The sequence below is a fragment of the Jatropha curcas genome, chromosome 6 (genome assembly GCF_041381405.1).
Source record: "Jatropha curcas cultivar XTBG-Jc1 chromosome 6, XTBG_Jcur_1.0, whole genome shotgun sequence".
Taxonomy (NCBI): domain Eukaryota; kingdom Viridiplantae; phylum Streptophyta; class Magnoliopsida; order Malpighiales; family Euphorbiaceae; genus Jatropha; species Jatropha curcas.
In genome coordinates, this window is record NC_143156.1 from 3,288,131 (window position 1) to 3,308,329 (window position 20,199).

The 20,199-nt window shown below is 34.5% G+C and overlaps 3 protein-coding genes and 2 pseudogenes across 5 annotated transcripts; 2 read left to right on the forward strand and 3 right to left on the reverse strand.

The window, feature by feature from the left end:
• Positions 1–156: 156 nt before the first annotated feature.
• LOC149495265 (DNA (cytosine-5)-methyltransferase 1A-like) lies at positions 157–9,138 on the forward strand. 2 transcript variants are annotated; one of them, XM_089722489.1, is made up of 12 exons: positions 157–373; positions 2,514–3,894; positions 4,743–6,261; positions 6,343–6,507; positions 6,601–6,805; positions 6,903–7,014; positions 7,097–7,244; positions 7,356–7,553; positions 7,646–7,924; positions 8,005–8,166; positions 8,567–8,785; positions 8,880–9,138. In XM_089722489.1, exons 1-12 carry the CDS (start codon positions 319–321, stop codon positions 9,015–9,017), a joined length of 4,581 nt encoding a protein of 1,526 aa, XP_089578615.1. In that variant the 5' UTR covers positions 157–318; the 3' UTR covers positions 9,018–9,138. The 2 variants fall into 2 exon arrangements, with proteins under 2 accessions (XP_089578615.1, XP_089578616.1); XM_089722490.1 differs by lacking the exon at positions 157–373 and adding an exon at positions 2,227–2,381.
• A 63-nt stretch (positions 9,139–9,201) lies between these two features.
• Positions 9,202–11,773, reverse strand: LOC149495266 (NAD(P)-binding Rossmann-fold superfamily protein). Its single transcript, XM_089722492.1, has 5 exons — positions 11,367–11,773; positions 11,190–11,259; positions 10,680–10,873; positions 10,092–10,264; positions 9,202–9,734 (listed from the first exon to the last, which is right to left on the reverse strand). The coding sequence occupies exons 1-5, from the start codon at positions 11,583–11,585 to the stop codon at positions 9,665–9,667; spliced, it is 726 nt and encodes a 241-aa protein (XP_089578618.1). The 5' UTR covers positions 11,586–11,773; the 3' UTR covers positions 9,202–9,664.
• Positions 11,774–12,230: 457 nt separating this feature from the next.
• LOC149495267 (uncharacterized) lies at positions 12,231–17,408 on the reverse strand (annotated as a pseudogene). The gene is made up of 3 exons (XR_016321267.1): positions 16,762–17,408; positions 15,871–16,690; positions 12,231–12,942 (listed from the first exon to the last, which is right to left on the reverse strand). The product of XR_016321267.1 is annotated as an uncharacterized LOC149495267 (transcript).
• Positions 12,851–14,406, reverse strand: LOC149495268 (E3 ubiquitin-protein ligase UPL5-like). Its single transcript, XM_089722491.1, has 2 exons — positions 13,078–14,406; positions 12,851–12,988 (listed from the first exon to the last, which is right to left on the reverse strand). The coding sequence occupies exons 1-2, from the start codon at positions 14,332–14,334 to the stop codon at positions 12,947–12,949; spliced, it is 1,299 nt and encodes a 432-aa protein (XP_089578617.1). The 5' UTR covers positions 14,335–14,406; the 3' UTR covers positions 12,851–12,946.
• A 507-nt stretch (positions 17,409–17,915) lies between the features above and the next one.
• Positions 17,916–19,716, forward strand: LOC149495269 (cytochrome P450 89A2 pseudogene; annotated as a pseudogene).
• The last annotated feature ends 483 nt before the right edge of the window (positions 19,717–20,199 follow it).

Genomic DNA, 20,199 nt, shown 5'->3' on the forward strand with positions numbered 1-20,199 from the left:
TTAAATATGGCTACAGAAAAAGCTTGCCAAAATCCAACTTTCTACCTAGATTACCTAAATTAGAGTTTTTATTCAAATTACTTACCAAATCAGCAAAAAGGAAAAAGACTCTTCCCGCCATTTGTTCCTTTATAAATATGCAGTAGCAGTAAAGTGCTCTACATAGGCCCAGAAAAAACAAGAACCATTTGGGTAACCGTTTTTATTTCTCTATAACAGATTCTTTTAGGGATTTTCTTGTTCTCTTTCTTGCCATTGTTGCGGAAATTAGTTTCATTTTGTTACACTCTGTGTAAGCATAAAGCAGAAACGGGTTCAATGAAAAATTTGAATGAGAATGAGGACCTAAATGAAGAAAACAACAAGAAATCAGGTGATTATATCTGTTTTTATGATCTTTTTTTCTCGCTAAACGGTAAAGAAAGTGTAAAATCTATACATATGGATTGAGAAATTTGCTCTCTTTTTCAAGATCAAGAAGTGTTCAATCAATGTATATAGCATTACTATCAACCCTCTCGAATCTTTTCACTGCTACATCTCCTCCATATGGAAGAGACCTTATATAATAACAGTAGCGATTTGTGCTTTTTTTTCTTTCTTTCTTTGAAATGATTCTTTTACTTAATAAGAAGTCAAGTCTTTGCATTGAATAAATCTCGTCACATACATGCAGAATATAAGCGGTTCAAGTTCTGAATTTAATTGGAAATGAAAATTCAGGATTTTTCCTTGCTCTTTTTGAGTTAAGAATTGTGTTTTCTTAAAGATGAAGCGATGAAAATTTTAGAAGAGCTCGTACTTGATTTTCTTGTTCTTCTTAGCACTGTCATTTTTACAGGTTAATTTTCTTGTTCTTCATAGTAATATCATTCTTATAGGTTTGGTACTTGGTTTGCGCATAAAATATTTTCGTTACAGTCAGAAATTAATTCACAACATTTTCTAGAGCTAGGTTAAATAAAAGACCGCCACAATGCTCAAGCTCATGCTACTTTTGTTGGTGATTTATTTATTTGTTTACTTACTTCAAACTGTCAGAGTAGTGAGGCAATTCGTATATATTTGCCTACTGACTTGCCCATTAACTATCTTCAATCTAGAAGTAAACTCGGCTGTTTATTCACAATCCATTGACCCGTTACTCTTCAGTTTTCTGTTGAGGTCTATCCTGTAGAGGTACTCAAATTGGATCAGTGACCGATTTTTAGATTTCGTTGTAAACCTAATTGGTTACTTCCAATTACATAAATCAATAGAGCCGAATAAACCAAAGTTTCATTAGATACGTTAAATTAAAGATGATGAATCAACGTCGACTATAACCCCTAGCCTCTTTTCTTTCTTCTACTAATAGGAATTATTACAGGTTTCAATTGATTCAACAATTAGATGACTGCGGTTATCGTATTATAAGTATAGGGTTTATCTTTTTAACTATAGGTATTCTTCAGCGCATAATATGTGCTTCAAGACCATTAATTAATGCAAACCGTTGAAAATCCGTTTAGTTGGTAAGTCTAGTATTTGTTGCAAGATTCTCATTTATTTATTGACCGTTAATTCCGTTAATTTATTTTCTGTTAAATGTTTCTATAAGGCAATTAAACTATATTTTTTCTTAGCAATATCATTTTTATAGGGTTGGTACTTGGTTTGTGCTTAAAATCTTTTCGTTCAAGTCAGAAATTAATTCACCCTCTTTTCTAGGGTTAAGTTAAATAAAAGACTGTGACAATGCTCAAGTTCAAGCTACATTTCTCGGTGATTTATTTATTTGTTTACTTACATCGAACTGTCACAGTAGTGCGACAAGTCGTATGTATTTGCCTAATGACTTGCCTATCAGTATCTTCAATCTAGAAGTAAACTCGACCAGTCATTCACAGACAGCTCAACTTATTGCTTTGGGTGCATAATATGTGCTTCAAGACCATTAATTTATGCAAGCGGGTTGAAACTCTGTTTAATTAATAATGCATCTAGCATTCGTTGTAAGATTCTCATTTATTGTTTTAACAACATGGTTTACCATTAATTTCGTTAATTTGTTTTCTGTTAAATGTTTCTCCAAGGCATTAAACTTCATTTTTTTTACAGATTTCTTGTTGCCTGCAGAGGCTTTATTTGAAGTCATTACCTTTTTTTTTTCACCTTACATTTAGGGGAACGTACCATGGCTATAGATTCTATATATTCTATAGTTTTCTGGTGAAAGATATTCACCTTACATTCTATAGATTTTAAAGGTTCTGGTTTTTTTTATCCTTCTTTAGTACGTCATAAATTTGAGATCATTTATCGTCCTAGCTTCCTGCCCACTGTGATCTTTAATATCCATTGGCTTTCCTCTACCATGTTCCCTGTAACTTGGATTCTTGGTGAATATCTTTCTTTCTATCTTGTTATTTTATCTTCTTTTGGAGTCATTTATGGGAACGTACTATCACATTTATCTTTGTAATTTCTGTGTTCTTTTTTGTCTTGCTAACTGATTGGATCAATTATTTTAGGGGTGGAAAAAAAACCCAGAGGTGGTCGAAAATCTGAAAAGAAGAGAAGTAGTTCTGAGAATAGGGAAAATGAGTCTGGTTTGAGGAAAATGACAAGGAGGGCAGCTGCTTGCTCAGACTTTAAGGAAAATTCAGTAGACTCCTCAGATGAATCTTCAGTCTTGGAAACTAAAGTAGAGGAGAAGGTGGAAGATGAGACTCAGGCCTTTCGTTTGACATCTGAGATGGATGATCGTCAAGCAAACAGAAGACTGAAAGATTTTACTTTCCATGATGCTGATGGAATTCCAAGGACAATTGAGATGTTGGAAAGAAAAGACTTGTTCATTTCAGGTGTCATTTTGCCCATGGAAGAAAGTTCTGGCAGGGAAAAAGAAAAAGGGTGTATATGCAATAGCTTTGGAAGGATTAAATCATGGGCCATTTCTGGCTACGAAGAAGGGTCACCTATCATTTGGGTCTCAACTGATTTAGCACATTATAATTGTATCAAGCCTTCAAAAAAATACAAAAAGCTGTATAATCTTTTTTTTGAAAAGGCTCGGGCGTGTGTGGAGGTATACAGGAAATTATCAAGGAGACATGGTGGAAACCCTAACTTAAGTGTTGATGAACTGATTTCAGGAGTTGTTCGTGTAATGCGAAGTAGTAAGAACTTTCCTCAAGGCATGTCCATCCAGGATTTCATAATCTCACAGGGTAACTTTATTCATAATCAACTTGTAAATCTGGATGCAAAATCACAGAAGAATGATCATATGTTCACTGGCTTACCTGTGCTTGTGACCCTTAAGGAAGAGAAGAAGAAATCTGAGAGTTTCTTGTCTCTAGAAACCATTACATCAGGTGGGGTTGAGGAAGATGAGGATATGAAACTGGCCCGCTTGCTACAAGAAGAAGAGCTCTGGATGTCAATGAAGCCGAATAAACATCGATCTTCAGTTCCTTCATCAAATTTCTATATCAAGATCAATGAGGCTGAGATTGCAAATGATTATCCTTTTCCTACATATTACAAGACCTCTGTTGAAGAAACTGATGAGTTTCTTGCCATTTACAATGATGGAATTAATGAACTTCCTGAATATGTGCTTCACAATTGGACGCTTTACAATGCAGAAGCTCGGTTGATTTCTTTGGAGCTCCTACCTTTGAGGCCTTGTGCTGATATTGATGTGACGATATTTGGGTCGGGTAATATTACTCAGGTTGAAGATGGAAATGAATATCGTTTTGATGTTAACTCGAACCAGTCCTCGTCAGCTTCTAATGAAGGGCAGAATGCAATCGGACTTCCAATATATTTAAGTGAAATTAAAGAATGGAAGATTGAGTATGGATCTTCTATGATTTTCATATCAATTCGAACAGATGTGTCCTGGTATGTACAGTGTCATTTTTTTTTTTTTTTTCCGTTTTCTTTGATCTCATTAGTTTGTTTCTTTCTTTTATATTTCATTGATTTTCAACGATTTTTTTTTTTTTTTTTTTTTTTTTGCTGGTTTCTGAAATTTTGGAGAATCTTACCTGGTTTTAAATTGGTAATCTCAAGTTAGTTGATGACAAGTTAATATAATTTTTTAGTCAATTCGAAAGAAGTTACATTTAAAATATTTCTAATTATGAAAATTGAAAAGCAGAAATATGAAATCAATGCATATTATTTTCTAGTGGTATTAGAATCTTAAGATTTGCAATTCGAATCTTACGGTTCAAGTTGATGTTCATACCCAATGATACGAATCTTATTGGTGAATCGGAATTGAACATGAATCTTATGATTCGTAGTTCGAATCCATATAATTCATGAGTGGATTCTCATGCCCAACAGAACAAGGGGAAAATGAACGTAGAGGAAGAAGAGTAAGAGGATGTGGTCGTGTTAGAAGATGAAGATGATGATGAATATGAAGGGCTTTTTAAAATTTTAACTTGATAGCTTGATATTTTGAACTTGGAAACTGCATAAGTCATTAGGGTCACTTTCATTTTATGTTTAGTACAGGATTTGGAATTGAAATTTATATAAATACATGATTTGCAACTACATTCTTAGTATTTTTTGATAAAATTAATAGGAAATATATCCATAAATGTATGTGCCTTATTGTTGATTGATTTTGAAATGTTGTATTGAAGGTTACAACTCCATTTGATTCTCGATTCTGAAAATAAATATTTCGGTTCTTGATTCGAATCTCGATTTGACAATTCTTCTTGTTTCTTCAGGTACAGGCTTGGAAAGCCGTCAAAGCAGTATGCTCCATGGCTTGAACGGGTTGTTAAAACTGCAAGACTTGCAATTAGCATAATCGCTCTGTTGCAGGAAGAGAGTCGAGTATCGCGACTTTCGTTTGCGGATGCTATACAAAAAGTCTCTAAATTTAACAAGGAGCATCATTCTTTCATTTCTTCTAAGACAGAAGAAGTAGAACGATATATGCTGGTCCATGGACAGATAATACTGCAATTATTTGCAGAGTACCCTAAAAAAACCATCCAGAAGTGTCCTTTTGTCACTGTTCTGCGTGGTAAAATGATGGAAAGGCGTCATACAAAGTTGAAGGTAAACAAGGAAAGGGTACTACAGAAAGGACAGAATTTGAATCCAAGAGAAGCTGTGGGGATTATCATGTCAAAACGGAAAGCAATGGCAGCTACAAGAACAAAACTGATAAATTATATTTGGAGAAACTATTACTCAAGTTACTCTGCTGAAGATTTAAAAGAGACAGACTATCTTGGAAAAAAAGAGGATGAAGAAGTTATGGATGGAGAAGAAGAAAGTGAAGAGGAAGATTCTGAAGCGCCAGAAGAGGAGAAAATGCAAGTTGGAAAGGAATTTGAAAACTCTCAATCAAATGCAAAACCAAAATCATTGGAGTATTTTAACCAGGATATAAGATGGCAAGGACAGTTAGTGGGCAAAACATGTGCTGACAAGGCTCTTTACTGGCAGGCCTTAGTTCATGGAGAAAAGGTTGGTGTTGGTGATTTTGTACAGTTGAAAACAGCAAAAACTGATCAGCTTCTTCCCATATACTATGTAGAGTACATGTTTGAAAACTCAGATACGAGAAAGATGGCTCATGCAAGACTGTTACTGTACGGATTTCAAACCGTCCTTGGTAACACTGCAAATGAAAGGGAGCTATTCTTTACAAATGATTGCACTGAATTTGAACTGGTTAATGTTAAACAGAAAGTGGTTGTTGACATTCAGTTGGTTCCTTGGGGTTATCAGCATCGGAAGAATAGTATACTTAAGAATAAAATTGAAAGAGAAAGAGCAGAGGATCGAAAAAGTAAAGGACTGCCAATGGAATTCTACTGTAAAAGCCTATATGTGCCTGAGAGAGGGGCTTTCTTTTGTCTACCAAAAGATAAGATGGGTCTAGGGAATGGATCTTGTGATCCTTGTATAATGAAAGAAATGCAAATAGAAAAGGAAAGCTTTAAGTTGAACTTGCAAAGCAATAGTTTTGTATACAAAGGAACTGAGTATTACATCCATGATTTTGTCTATCTAGCTCCTCATAGTTTTGCAGTGGATGGTATGGAGCATGAAACTTTTAAGAGTGGGAGAAATGTGGGGTTGAGACCTTATGTTGTATGCCAATTGCTGAACATTCAAGTGAATAAAGCATTAAAACAAGCCTCCCCAGAGTCTATTCAGATTAAAATCAGGAGATATTTTAGGCCAGAAGACATCTCATTGGAGAAAGCATATCTCTCTGATATTCGAGAAGTAAGGAATGCATATATATTTTAGAATTTGTCTTAACAATTTTTTCTTTTGTCTGAGAGTATTCTGTAATTAATTTTTCAGGTGTATTACAGTGAATGCATATTGACATTTCCCATTGTGGCAATACAAGGCAAGTGCGAAGTTAGAAAGAAGCATGATCTTCCATCTCTGGACTACCCTGCTATCTATGAGCATATATTCTTCTGCGAACATATTTATGATCCGGATAAAGGGTCTATCACGCAGGTGATTTCTTTTCCTTATTGTTTGATATATATAAAATCACCTTGTTTGTAATTCGATAGTATTTTTTACGATCCTCATTCCTTTTATGATCAGTTGCCGTTTCACATAAAACTTAACTCCTCGAAAGGAAGGAAGATTGATGATTCCCTGTGCGGAAAGAAAAAAGGGAAGTGTAAAGAAGGAGAAACTGATCTTGATGACATAGAAAAAAAATCTGTAGCATTGTCTGAAAATCGCTTAGCGACCCTAGATATCTTTGCTGGTTGTGGTGGCTTATCTGATGGCTTAGAGAGAGCAGGTATCCCTTTTCAGAATTCCTGCACTTATGAGACACTAAATCTAACTTGAGTTTGTTATGTCATCCATAACTGACTTCTCCTATTAAATGCTTGTAGGAGTATCAATGACAAAATGGGCAATTGAATATGAAGAACCTGCAGGAGCAGCTTTCAAGTCTAATCATCCAGATGCATCAGTGTTCGTTAATAACTGCAATGTGATCCTAAGGTGGATGCTTGCTTTTTATATAATGTGGATTTTATGTTCTCTCAATTTTCATAACAATGCCAATTCTTGGATTAACATGCAGGGCTATCATGTCTGCCTGTGGAGATTTAGACGACTGTATATGTACTCCTGAAGCTTCTGAGTTGGCAGAAAAATTTGATAAGACGGAGATTAATAGCCTGCCTCGACCTGGAGAAGTTGATTTTATTAATGGAGGGCCGCCTTGCCAGGTGAAGAAAACTTCTTGCAGCTACGATCATGACATCTAAACCTAAGACAAATTTGAATATCCAGCTATCACCTAAGAACTGTATTTTCTCTCTTTTTCTTTTAACCTACAGGGATTTTCTGGAATGAATCGGTACAATCAAAGCACTTGGAGTAAGGTCCAATGTGAGATGATCTTAGCCTTCTTGTCTTTTGCTGATTACTTCCGTCCAAAGTTCTTCCTTCTGGAAAATGTAAGGAACTTTGTATCATTTAACAAAGGGGAAACATTTCGATTGACTCTAGCTTCACTCCTTGAGATGGGTTATCAGGTAGACACAAGTTTTCCCATTTATTCTAAAAAATAAGTCCTTCAGTTTTTCAAGCACTTTCTTTTATCATATATCTATGTTAATTACCGTAGGTGAGGTTTGGAGTTCTGGAAGCTGGAGCCTATGGTGTTTCTCAATCTCGAAAACGTGCATTCATCTGGGCTGCTTCTCCAGAGGAAATACTCCCTGAATGGCCTGAGCCAATGCATGTGTTTGCTGGCCCTGAGCTTAAGGTTACATTATCTGGGAAGTCTCAATATGCTGCTGTGAAAAGCACTGCAAGCGGTGCCCCTTTCCGAGCAATTACTGTTAGGGATACAATTGGGGACCTCCCATCCGTAGAGAATGGGGCCTCTGTGACAACCATGGAGGTGGGATTTTCTTTCATAAAATCCATTACATTACCTAGATTCTCTGACTCGATAGCTTATTTCTTTCACCTTTGTTTCAGTACAAGAATGAAGCTGTCTCTTGGTTTCAAAAGATGATTAGAGGAAATCTGCAGGTCTTAACTGATCATATTTCAAAAGAAATGAATGAGCTCAATCTTATTCGATGTAAAACAATTCCAAAGCGCCCAGGTTCTGATTGGCATGACCTGCCAGATGTGAAGGTATTTATTTTTCTTTTCATTTGTTCTGATTGAACTCGAAGGTGTTTAATTCCTTAATAAAGTTTTCTGCCATAAAAAAATTGGTTAGGATCATGTAGTTTAGAATTTCTTCATCTTTCTTGCTCCTAACTACACTACTTTTGTGTCTACTTGGTCTATTTGGTAAAATTAGCTATTTCAAGACCTGCTAACTGTTTTAGCAGCTTTTAGTCGTTACATTACATGAGTTAGTTTTTTATAAAACACTACATTAATTAATCTCTTTTTACTATGTTACCAAATGTTATGTTACCAAAAACTATAAAAAACAGCGTTTCAAAAACAGCGTTTCACATTTTGATTAAAAGCTATTTAACAAGTATTTGCCAACATAACGGTTTTGAAATTTCTTGTCCTGCAGGTTAAACTGTCCACAGGTCAAGTGATTGATTTAGTTCCATGGTGTTTGCCAAACACAGCTAAGAGGAACAATCAATGGAAAGGATTGTTTGGAAGGTTGGGCTGGGAAGGAAACTTCCCTACTTCTGTAACTGACCCTCAACCAATGGGAAAGGTTGGGATGTGCTTTCATCCAGAGCAGGACAGAATACTCACAGTCCGTGAATGTGCTCGATCCCAAGTAAGTTTGTGCTATATTTTTCTTTATTAACAAGTTTTACAAACTTCTCTGAGTAATTTACTTACTCCTCTTTCTTCTTTTTCGGTGCATGTAGGGGTTCACAGACAGCTATAAGTTTGCAGGAAACATTCAACACAAGCACAGGCAGATAGGCAATGCTGTCCCTCCTCCCCTAGCATATGCACTTGGGAGAAAGCTCAAGGAAGCAATTGAAATGAAAAGGTCAACATAGTCACTCTACTGTCATTTATACGCAAACACAGTTTACACCATACGAAATACAAATTCAATTGTAAGAATTTGTGGTTTATAGTGCAATAAAAAGCTCCAAAGTTTCCTTTTTACGTTAGCAACATACTTTTTCATGGCACACAGGTTGAATACTGAAATATTTGTAATTTCTAGAGAACAATCAATGCAAGACATGGGATTCACATGATCCATTGTCTCAATTATAATTCAAAAGGTTGTTAAAGATATTCAACTACCTTGAAATACATTAGAGAATATGCTTGTAGCATCAGGATTTGCACAGTGCAAGGAACTGTATTTCTTTGTTCAAGCGACATTTGAACTCATGGATATATCTAAACTTCTCATCAGTCTAGTTGATTTCACAACCAAGAGATTTCTCTTGGTGAATACAGTCAGTGATGAGAACTTACAGACTAACAGCTACAATAAGACTAGTTTCTGTAAAAACTAAGGAATTTCATCATAATCAAATTTCAATATTGATATGAGATGAATTCTCGTTTGAAAGGTGTAGTACCAATGCAGTAAACAACTGAGTGAGTGCTGATTAGAAACTCTGGTTGAAGTGTGTGCTATCATCTGCCTCTGTTTGAGTATTGCTGGAGATGGCTTCAGAAACTTTGATCACACTGTGAGAGATGCACCATTATCAGCTCCTGTTAGATTGAGTATCATTGTAGCTGCCTTTGAGGCCCTGATGAGTCATGAACAGAGCAAGTGAGAATCAAAAAGGTCTGTAGGATGTTTGCCACTAGTAACAAGCAAGTTCAACTCATAGTCCATGAAACACACGTATATGCATGAACCTATTAGCATGCATCTATAACTAAACACGATAAGCACAGGTCTCAAAAACTTTATGCACACTGAAATCATTTCATATACACATAACAGAAGTATACTACACCCAAAAGGTGCACAACGATGCTTTTAGTAAAGAATTTTTCGTATTTCCGTAAAATATAAAATCTCTTAAGTTAAATATGTGTAACTTACTGGAAGTATATACATGAAGCAAAAAAACAATCTAATTATAAGTAAAACTAAATACCATGCATCTGGTGCCTGGTACAGAGAAGCTGAAGTGCCAAAGCACGACTGGAGCATTTCAGTGTGTATCACTCCCGGATTAAGTGCAATAACTGCCATTCCATCCGGCAACTCCTTTGCGACCGACCGAGTCAAACCCTCAATAGCCCATTTTGATGCACAATAAGGGGCAACCTTTTAAAAAAAAAAAAAAAAAAGAAAATCCCAGAAAGTACACTGAACAAATGTAGCAATCCGATGTCAAGAGAGAATAAATATTTACCAAAAATTCCTATTACAAAGGCATTATCTACCATTCATTTAAAGAAACAAATTCCAACTTTCGCTTTCTATTTCATTTGCACCTTTCCGTTGTTCTTATTGTTATCTCTTTTACTAAATTCTAGCATTTGAAAATATACCATACAATCTGTTCGGCATTATGTCACATAAAATCTATTGAAATTTACAAGCATATTTTCATACTAATCCTGTCCCACTAGTACTATGGTTATTCCTGATGAGGATATAAAAACAAACAATAGACAATTAAAAGGAACTATTGGAAAACATAATGAAACAAAATCAATTCTCGAAAAATTTACTTTACCAGTGCTGCACCGGATCTTCCCCATCCAGAAGACATGTTAACAATAATTCCTCGTTTATTGGGTAACATTAGGGGGATGAAATGACGCAATACATTTGCTACCCCTTTCACATTAGTATCAATTACAGTGTCAAACTCTTCTACTGGAACTTCCCATAGCTTGTTGTTTCTGTTAATAGTACCCGCGTTATTCACTGCCCACAAAACACCACATTAAAATTTAAAAAAAAAAAAAATTTGAAGAAACTTCCATATTGAAAGCTAAAAAGCTCAGACCTGTATGTCAATTTTCAATTCTACACAAAACCAACTTGAGAATAATTTAGGGGTAAATTGATTAGATTTGGCGTTTTGAAGTAACCCAAAAGGCCCAAACCTTTGTCTGAATTTTCAATAATACCCAAATCAATTTAAAACTAATTTAGGGCATGATCTTTTATTTTTAAAGGTTTGGCCTTTCTTTTTTCTGCTGTCATTAGACAGAATATATATATATATATATATCAATACCTATGATATCAGGAACTCCCTTCTTTTCCATTACAGCTTTTGCAAGCTCTTCAACGCTACTATTGGACCTCTACAATTGAAGAATTTAAGCAATTAAAAAAACTCATATTAATCAAAGAAAGACCAAAACATTAAAAAAAATAATAAAAACTGGAAAAAGAGTGAAAGGGAAATTACCACGTCGACGTTGAGAAGGAGATGGTGGTCGTTACGATCAGAGGTGAGTTCAGATTGGAGGGAATTAAGCTTATCTTGAGCACGAGAACAGCCAATAACCGTGTGGCCTCTTTTTGCTAGTTCTAGAGCTAGGGCTCTACCTAGGCCTTTGCTTACTCCGGTTACCATTACTGTCTTCCCGGCAGAGCTCGCACCGAACGACGCCGCCGTCATCGTCATTCGCCGCCGGAGATGAATATTACGAACAAAACGAAGTTGTTTGCAGGCCTTTCGTTTTTTTGTTTTGTTTTAATAACATTAACAAAGTTTTCAACGGTTATTCAGGGCTTCGGCCGCTTTTGGGCTGTGGGCCTAAGAGTGGACGGAGAACTTTTTAGTGACAGAGTAAAAGTTTTCCCTATCGGACAAAATCATTTCCTTCTTGAGGGAAAAAATATTTCCCTGTTGGGCCAACTATTATTTCTTTCGTTCGTTTTTTGGGTGGAAACTTTCCTTTACAGAGACCAAACATACTCTTCAATACGATGGAAGCGGTGATCGTATTTTATGGTACCGCTCCACTCCGATATATTTAGAGAGGACAAAAATAGTTATAGAATAGATATAAACAGTGAAATTATTATCCGTAACATATATAGATAAAGTACCTGTATAGATTATTAGATACCTGTTATGGTTATTCGAATTTAGTAATATCCATTATTAGTAAAAAAATATATTTTAGATAAGTTTGAGTTTTGATAATTTAAGATTGGCGCTACCCTACTATTTCAATTAAATATATAAGAATTTTAAAAGAAAAAATAAATAACTATATTAGTTGAATTACAATAATTTATTGCGATAATAAATAGATGACCTAAATTACTTTACTACTCTAAAAATGGATGATCTAACAGTTGAGCTGCCGTGGGACGTAGTTTTGGATCAACTTGTAGACATTGTAGGATAAAATATCTTGAATTAGGAGTGAGAGAATCAGGAATATGAGGCAATTCACCCTTTGCAATACTAAACATTGCTTGTTGATACTCCAAATTAGGATATGGCCGACGACGAGTTAACATTTCAAGAACTGTACAGCCAAGACTCCATATATCAGCTTTAATCCCATACCCTATTCTTGAATTTATGACCTCAGGGGCCATCCACCATGGAGTTCCCCAACTGGACCTTATTGTAGATTCAATCACTTTAGCTACTCCAAAATCTGCAAGTTTCACTCTTCCATTTGCATCAACTAAAATATTTGCGCATTTAATATCCCTGTGGATCACATTATGGTCATGGAGATACTTCAAACCCTGTAAAATTTGTTTGGTGAATGCTGAGACTTGAGAGTCTTGAAGTGTATACTCTTTGTATAGATTCTCAAGAGAGCCTTTACTTAAAAGCTCAAGAAAAATATATAGACCTGAGTCCCCTTTTTGTGTACCGTAATATTGAACAATGTTCTCATGATTGAATTTACTGAGTAAATCTATCTCCTTTTGAATTATTATGAGAGAGCCTTCACTTGCAAACTTAATTTCCTTGGCAGCAAAAAAGAATCCTTCATTTGCAAATCCTTAATATACTGATCACTGCCAATGTTTGATTTCAGGTCTCTCTATAATGGTTATCTGCAATACATAAACAGTTCAAATAATTAAAACGCAGCTCTTTATTGTTATTTATATTGTGAAAGTAGGTGGAATAGTAGTAGTATTACCTTGGGCGTAATGGTGGTGGTCAAACACATCCTGTAATAATAGTCAATCCCATCCTTGTGATCAAGAAGCCACAGAAAATCTTCCGTTTGAGTAGCACGTAAAACTATTAATGCACGCAATGAAATCTTTCTGCGATCTAATAGATTCCAAAATTGTTCTTCAAGACCCTCATAAAGTTTGGAAATCCGATTTAATTCCTTCAGAATGTCAAGATAGCAGCAAAAATTTTCATATGAATCTTTTCCCCCCAGAGGTAAAAAGTTTTCCATGTTAAAAAGACATTTGTCTATATTTGTCAGCAACTGAACACATATATCATGGAATGATTCAATTTCTTCCACATAAACACAAGGAACTGCAACCATAGGCAAAGAAATAGGACAATGTTCTACTTGTTCTTGAATTGAATCATGCAAAATACGCGAAAATATTTTGAAATCTTGAAGAACCTCAGCAACTAAGGGCCTTATGTTTGTGATTGCTTCAATGCTCGAAACCATATCCTTGCATAATTTATCTGCTAACTCCTTAACAACAGGAAAAATTTCTCTGACTGTTTCAGTCCTAGTTTTGAACAAGTTTAGACAATGATTATCCTCTAACAACCCCTTGAGAGTATTTTGACAATCAAAATATATCCGGTTCTCAGGAAAATCCTTGCTAAACGAAAAACACAGAAATGATACTACACATGAATATTTATGTGTGACACTTTTCCGCCATTCTTTGCTCATAAATAGCAACAAAACCAAGATTGAACTCTCAGCAAAATCTTTATTACCTGTAAATGGTGATTCGTAAAGCTTGACCAAAGCCTCCACAAGAGAATAAAGAATATTCATATGGAAAACAAAACGTGGATATAACCCAAAGATTAAGTCGGAAAAGAGAATTTCTAAATAGTACTGCATGTCATGAGCAAAATAGACTGGTTCTCCTCTAGACATGCTGTGTATTTTTTCGATTACTCCATCAAGATTTTTGCTTATGGCTCTGATTGCTTGGGCAGTATGGCTACTAACTAAGTGGAGGATAGAATCTTGCTGAACTGAAGCATCTGCAAGTGTTTGCTTTGGATTTAATGTCTTCCCTCGATAAATAAATCTTTGTTGATCAACTGGAATGTTGGTAATTTCTAGGATTCGCCATTGGAGGACCTCGAGCTTGTCTTTAGAACTTGCTCGCATTACATGGGTACTACCGCTAGATACTTTGATGAAAACTCTTACAGATTTGGATTCATAATCTTCTGCCATCCAGTAATATTAACAGAGGATCACAAGTAATACCCAGTAAATGCAAATTGAAAGATTGATACAGCTTTTTGTTTCTTCACAAATAAACTAAACCAGTAACAAATCCTTCTTAAAATGCTGAATGAAATCGCCGTTAGATCATAATTGACTATAATTTAATGGGTGGATTACTATTCAGTCCTTATAATTTACTGAAATTTATAAATTAGACCTAATAGTAATATGTAGTCTTGTTATTATTTTTTTTTTCTTTCTGAAAGAAATGTAGTAAACCTTGTTATTTTTAATGAATTCTTATTTATGGATTTGAAAATTTTAACTAATAGTATGCAAAATAGATTTTGAAATTTATTAAGAGTAAAATACAGAAAAATTAACAAAATGGTCATTTTAGTTAGACAACTATAAAATAGAGAGATTATAATTTATTTTTGAAAATGAAAAGTCTTAACTTATGAAATATCTCTAAATTATAACAATTACATAATAATTCACCTACATGTTGTCCAGTGGATGAAATTTCTAGACATTGAACTCTCTAACAGCTTTATTTTTTTTAGTTAAAATGTCTACCTAATATTGACCAAGCCAAGAGTTGAAAATGCAATAGGGCTAGTGACCCAATCTTTTATATTGTAAAGCAAAAAATATAAAGAAATACCAAATTGACCAGGTAAATTAACAGAAAATTATGTATATTTTTTAAATTTGCCGTCTAATTTTGAAAATTGAGCCAGAAAAGACACCGTGTTGACATGAATTCATACTGTACTGAAATTAAATAAAAGTGTCTTAAGTGCATTTTAGCCACACAAATGTCATCAGATATGTTAAAATTTGGTTACCTTTTCATTGATGTATTTATTTTTTGAACAATTAAGTAGAATTTTCTTTTAGATATATAATTACATTTTTTAAAATATATTACAAATTATATCAGCACAGACATCAGTTTTGGCTGGTAGGACAAAGCATTATTTGCTAGTGTTGTCTTTATTATGATAAGGTTACAAGTGCAGACAACATGCCATTAGATGGTCGAATTGATAGGTTCTAGAGTTTAATTTTCTGAGTTTTACAAAATAAATAAATAAATAAATAAATTTCTCAAATCGATATTATAATTCAGGTGTTTACAAAAATTATTAATTATTCTCTATTCATGTTTATATTATTAATTCATTTATGCATTTCGAGTTTTTTAGTCTCATTGATATTTTACTTCTCATTCTTAAGATTTGTTTGATAAAATTAGTTGTTTTGATAGTTGTTAACTATTTTAATAACGATTAGTCAAAACGCTAAAAGTTACTTAAAAAATTATTGCCCGATACAACGTTAATACTGAAAATTTCACATTTTTCGCTTGTTGAAGCAATGATTGTTTGTTTTTTTTTTCACCCATTATGGAATATCAATAAGACTAAAATACAATTTCTTTCAAAGAAAAAAACTAAATACAATTATTATTTGCAGTTTAATCAATATGGAAATCTATAAACAATAATTAACCAAAATAAAACCTAAAATGTTTTTAAACCTCCTTTACAAATGGATGATCCAATAGCTGACAAGCTGTAGGACGATCTTCAGGATTTACTTTTAAACATTGTTGAATAAAGTCTCTTGAATCTGCAGAGAGATAATTAGGAATAGTAGGCAGCAAAGCTCCTTCTCCGATCATCAGAATCAAATTCATAGGATCAAAATAAGGCTGAGCAACCATATCAGAATATGGCATCTCTCTGGTTAACATCTCTAACACAGTACAACCCAGACTCCATATATCAGCTTTAACTCCATACCCACCTACCCTTTTTGGATTAACAACTTCAGGAGCCATCCAACATGGAGTTCCTTTAAATGACTTAACAAGATCACCAGATTCAATCACTCTTGCCAATCCAAAATCTGCAAGCTTAACAGATCCATTACCGTTAATTAATATATTCGCGCATTTTATATCTCTATGTATCACATTTTGCTCATGGAGATAGTTCAGCCCATGTAAAATCTGTCTCGTGTAAGCTGAAACTTGAGAATCTTGAAGTGGGAATTTCTTATAGAGCTTGTCCAGCGAGCCTTTACTTAAAAGTTCAAGAAAAATATAGAGGACGGAGTCAACTTTTTGAGTACCGTAATATTGGACTATGTTTTGATGATTGAATTGACTCAGTAAAGCAATTTCTTCTTCTACTTTGGTACGTGAATATTCGCTAGAAAACTTTATTTCTTTCACTGCAAAGAAGAACCCTTCAGCTGAAAATCCTTCATACACCAATCCAAATGATCCGCGCCCCAAATGGTCTCCCTTTTGCCAATGTCTAATGGTAGGTCTCCTTGACTTGGTTGTTTTCTGTCAATAAACATAAGATTGTCAGTAATTAATTTTACTTCTGAGACATGCAGAGAACTAATTCTACTCACCTGTTGATTGAGGGCTAATGTATGAGTTTGAATCGAATGTTGATGAGTAAGTGTTCTTTGGAGCTGGATTTGCTTCCCTTCTTGAACAATGGCAGTAGTATCTTGAATGCAACTACTTTGATGGGCAGAAACAATGTAATGGTTGGAGTTGGGTTGAACTGTGTTTAGCTTTCCAAATGATTGTATAATCCATACTATTATTAATCCAAAACACATCATTCCAGAACTCTCCCACAGTGAACTGCTCCCCCAACGACCCAACACCCATCCGAAGTAAATAGAACAGATCACAATGCCCAAGTTTGATAAAGCAAACTCCATTTTTGCTATCATTATTTTGCCTCACTAATTTCTGATTTCTGAAATATAACAAAAGCAATGTCTTTTCTTTCTTGTATCTTTTAGGTGACATTATGAGCATTATAAAGCATGGCCAGAACGCATCATTGGCAACTCTATCAATAATGCCTGCTTTGACTTGTCCAATTCTTGTTTACCATGTCCATGGTAGACTTTGTCAAAAACCTTCTTATATATGAATTTGAAAGTTAAAACATTTCTTGTTCCTCCTTTAATTATAATAGCTTTCTTGGTATTATAAAATTGGGGCATTTAATCTCTCGATCAAGTTTTATTATAATTACAATTGTGTCCCTTTTACTTGGTATTAATTCCAAAAATTTGATTGTATTAAATTATTTAGTCATTCTATTTAAAAACATCATTTGAGAAATTAAATATCTTATAATATTTGATTATTTAATTTTTTATATTTAATATAACTTTATTGTTTTGTTCGTTATTGCATTTATTATTGAATTGTTATCTAGTTCTTCGTTTAATGGTAAAGACTTTACTATATATATAGCATTTATTATGGCAACCCTTACTGTTTTCTTCTGGGGGAAGTGACGCACATCACTTTTAGTTCAAGCGTCCCGTCTTCCTTTGAATACTCTGGATTGAGTTGGCTGTTTGTGAACTTGACGAGGACACATCCCAACTTCTTCATAATTTTCCTGGAAAATTAATTGAGAAACGACAGTAAAGTGTCTTATCACTTGAACACTCTCTGTATGGTAGGTCCTACCTATATTATATTGAATTATAATCAAAGAGACCTGATCTACACCCAAAAGGTAACCGAGGAAGAAAGCTTATATAACCCTGTCACTTCTGATATATCTTTACCTGTACTGTAGATTTTGTACAGTCTCTGTGCATCATTGGGGATTCTAGATGTTGGTGATATAGCTATTAATAGCTTAATGTCACTTACAATTCCACACTCCACATTCTTCCATGATCAAGATGGAGATTTGGTTTGTCATAGTTATCTCCCTCTCCATAGCTGCCTTGCTCAAACCTTTCCTTAACCTTTTCTTTATTTCCAAGAACTCCACCATCAGCCTCCCTCCACGGCCTCTTAGTTTCGTCGGTAGTATTTTATGGCTCAAGAAAACTTCATTCTGGGAGTTCGAGTCCACTATCCGCTCCTTCCATGCCAAGTTTGGCTCTATGGTGGCACTCCCAATTGGTACTAAACTCCACTTCTATGTTGCTGACGGACGCCTTGCCCACCAAGCGTTAATTCAAAATGGTGTTAGTTTTGCGAGCCGCCCACCCCCTACCAATACTTACAGAATCATTAGTTGCAATCAACATAACATCGGCATGGCCTTTTACGGCCCGACATGGCGTCTTCTCCGGCGTAACCTCGTTTCAGAAATGCTCCATCCTTCTGTAGTGAAATCCTACTCTGAAGCTCGAAAATGGGCGCTGCAAATCCTCATAGAAAGATTGGAATCACAATCAAAGGGTAATAATAGTATTAATTTTCGACATATCATTTTTTGCTTGTTGTTCGTTATGTGTTTTGGTGAAAAGCTCGACCAGACAAAAATAGAAGAAATTGAAAGATTTCATCACTCCATTTTTTTGAATAGCCGCAGTGCAAGATTCAATATACTTAACATTTTATCGCCAAGATTATCCAAAATTGTGTTTCGCAAACGCTGGTCAGAGTTATTGCAGCTTAGAAAGAACTTACAAGACGCATTTACTCCATTAGTAAGAGCAAGAAAGAAAGTGAAAGAATTGGGATTGAGCAAAGAAAATAATGAATTTATGTTATCCTATGTTGATACGTTGTTGGATATAGAACTTCCTGATATGAAAAGAAAGCTAAATGAAGAGGAAATAGTTACTTTGTGCGATGAGTTCTTTAATGGAGGGACTGAATCTACTTCGACAGCCTTGCAATGGATCATGGCAAATTTGGTAAAATACCCACATATTCAAGAGAAACTTTTTATGGAAATGAAAATGGTGGTTGGAAATGAAGAGGAAGAACATATAAAGGAAGAAGATTTACATAAAATGAAGTATTTGAAAGCTGTAATTTTAGAAGGACTGAGGAGGCACCCACCATCACATATGTTGCTGCCACATGCAGTGAGTGACGATGTAGTTTTAGGCAACTATTTAGTGCCTAAAAATGGGATTATAAATTTCATGGTAGCAGATATAGGATTGGACCCAAAGGTGTGGGAGGACCCTATGGAATTTAAGCCAGAGAGGTTTAATGGTGATGAAGCGTTTGATATAAAAGGAAGCAGGGAAATTAAGATGATGCCATTCGGAGCAGGGAGGAGAATATGCCCTGGATATAGCTTAGGGTTGTTTCATTTGGAGTATTTTGTGGCTAATTTGGTATGGAAGTTTGAGTGGAAAGCTGTGGATGGAAATGATATTGATCTATCGGAGAAGACGGAGGTCATCGTCGTGATGAAGAATCCACTCAAGGCGCACTTATCTCCTAGGTTCAAAAAGATATAATTGAAGTCTCTCTCTGTAATGTCTAAATATATCGTTTTTAAAAGTAAAATTTTCTAATAAATAAATGTAGTATTCCAATTTTCTAATACAATAATGATAACCTAGAAAGTATTCCAATTTTCTCTGTCTGTTTCAAAGAACTTCATGTCGTGGAGAACACAATTAAAGATGCAAATAAATTTAATATAGGTGAAAAGATATTTGTTTGATCAATTTATTGGATTTTTTTAATAATCCATTTTTAACCGTATAATAAATATAGTGTGTTTCCTGAAAAAATCGAATATGTATTCTCAGTCTTACAGTTTTACGAAATTTACGAAAATGTATTCTCAGTTTTACAGTCTTTAGGAAATTACGGAAATTGAGACTGCTTATTACTGTAATCAATATATTATTAGTAATCTATTAGATATTTCTTTAATTAATATGCAGATAATATGGAATAGATCATTGTCTTTTTATTTTAAGTTTATTAGTTGAAATGGGTTGAGACTTGATAGGCTATATATAATTACAATTTTCTTAGATTAAATTTTTACTATTTAACTATAAATAGAAATAGTTCTTTTATTTAATGCTTTTTTATATTATTTAATT

What these genes read in the sequence shown, in the direction of transcription:
- LOC149495265 (XM_089722489.1), top strand. Translation starts at nt 319, where the DNA reads ATGAAAAATTTGAATGAGAATGAGGACCTAAATGAAGAAAACAACAAG. An exon ending in ATGACCTGCCAGATGTGAAG is followed by an intron (nt 8,167 to 8,566) that starts GTATTTATTTTT and finishes CTTGTCCTGCAG; the next exon opens with GTTAAACTGTCCACAGGTCA. An exon ending in GTGAATGTGCTCGATCCCAA is followed by an intron (nt 8,786 to 8,879) that starts GTAAGTTTGTGC and finishes CGGTGCATGTAG; the next exon opens with GGGTTCACAGACAGCTATAA.
- LOC149495266 (XM_089722492.1), bottom strand. Translation starts at nt 11,585, where the DNA reads ATGACGATGACGGCGGCGTCGTTCGGTGCGAGCTCTGCCGGGAAGACA. An exon ending in GAAGATCCGGTGCAGCACTG is followed by an intron (nt 10,265 to 10,679) that starts GTAAAGTAAATT and finishes TTTTTTTAAAAG; the next exon opens with GTTGCCCCTTATTGTGCATC. An exon ending in TACCAGGCACCAGATGCATG is followed by an intron (nt 9,735 to 10,091) that starts GTATTTAGTTTT and finishes ATGACTCATCAG; the next exon opens with GGCCTCAAAGGCAGCTACAA.
- LOC149495268 (XM_089722491.1), bottom strand. Translation starts at nt 14,334, where the DNA reads ATGGCAGAAGATTATGAATCCAAATCTGTAAGAGTTTTCATCAAAGTA. An exon ending in CCACCACCATTACGCCCAAG is followed by an intron (nt 12,989 to 13,077) that starts GTAATACTACTA and finishes TATGTATTGCAG; the next exon opens with ATAACCATTATAGAGAGACC.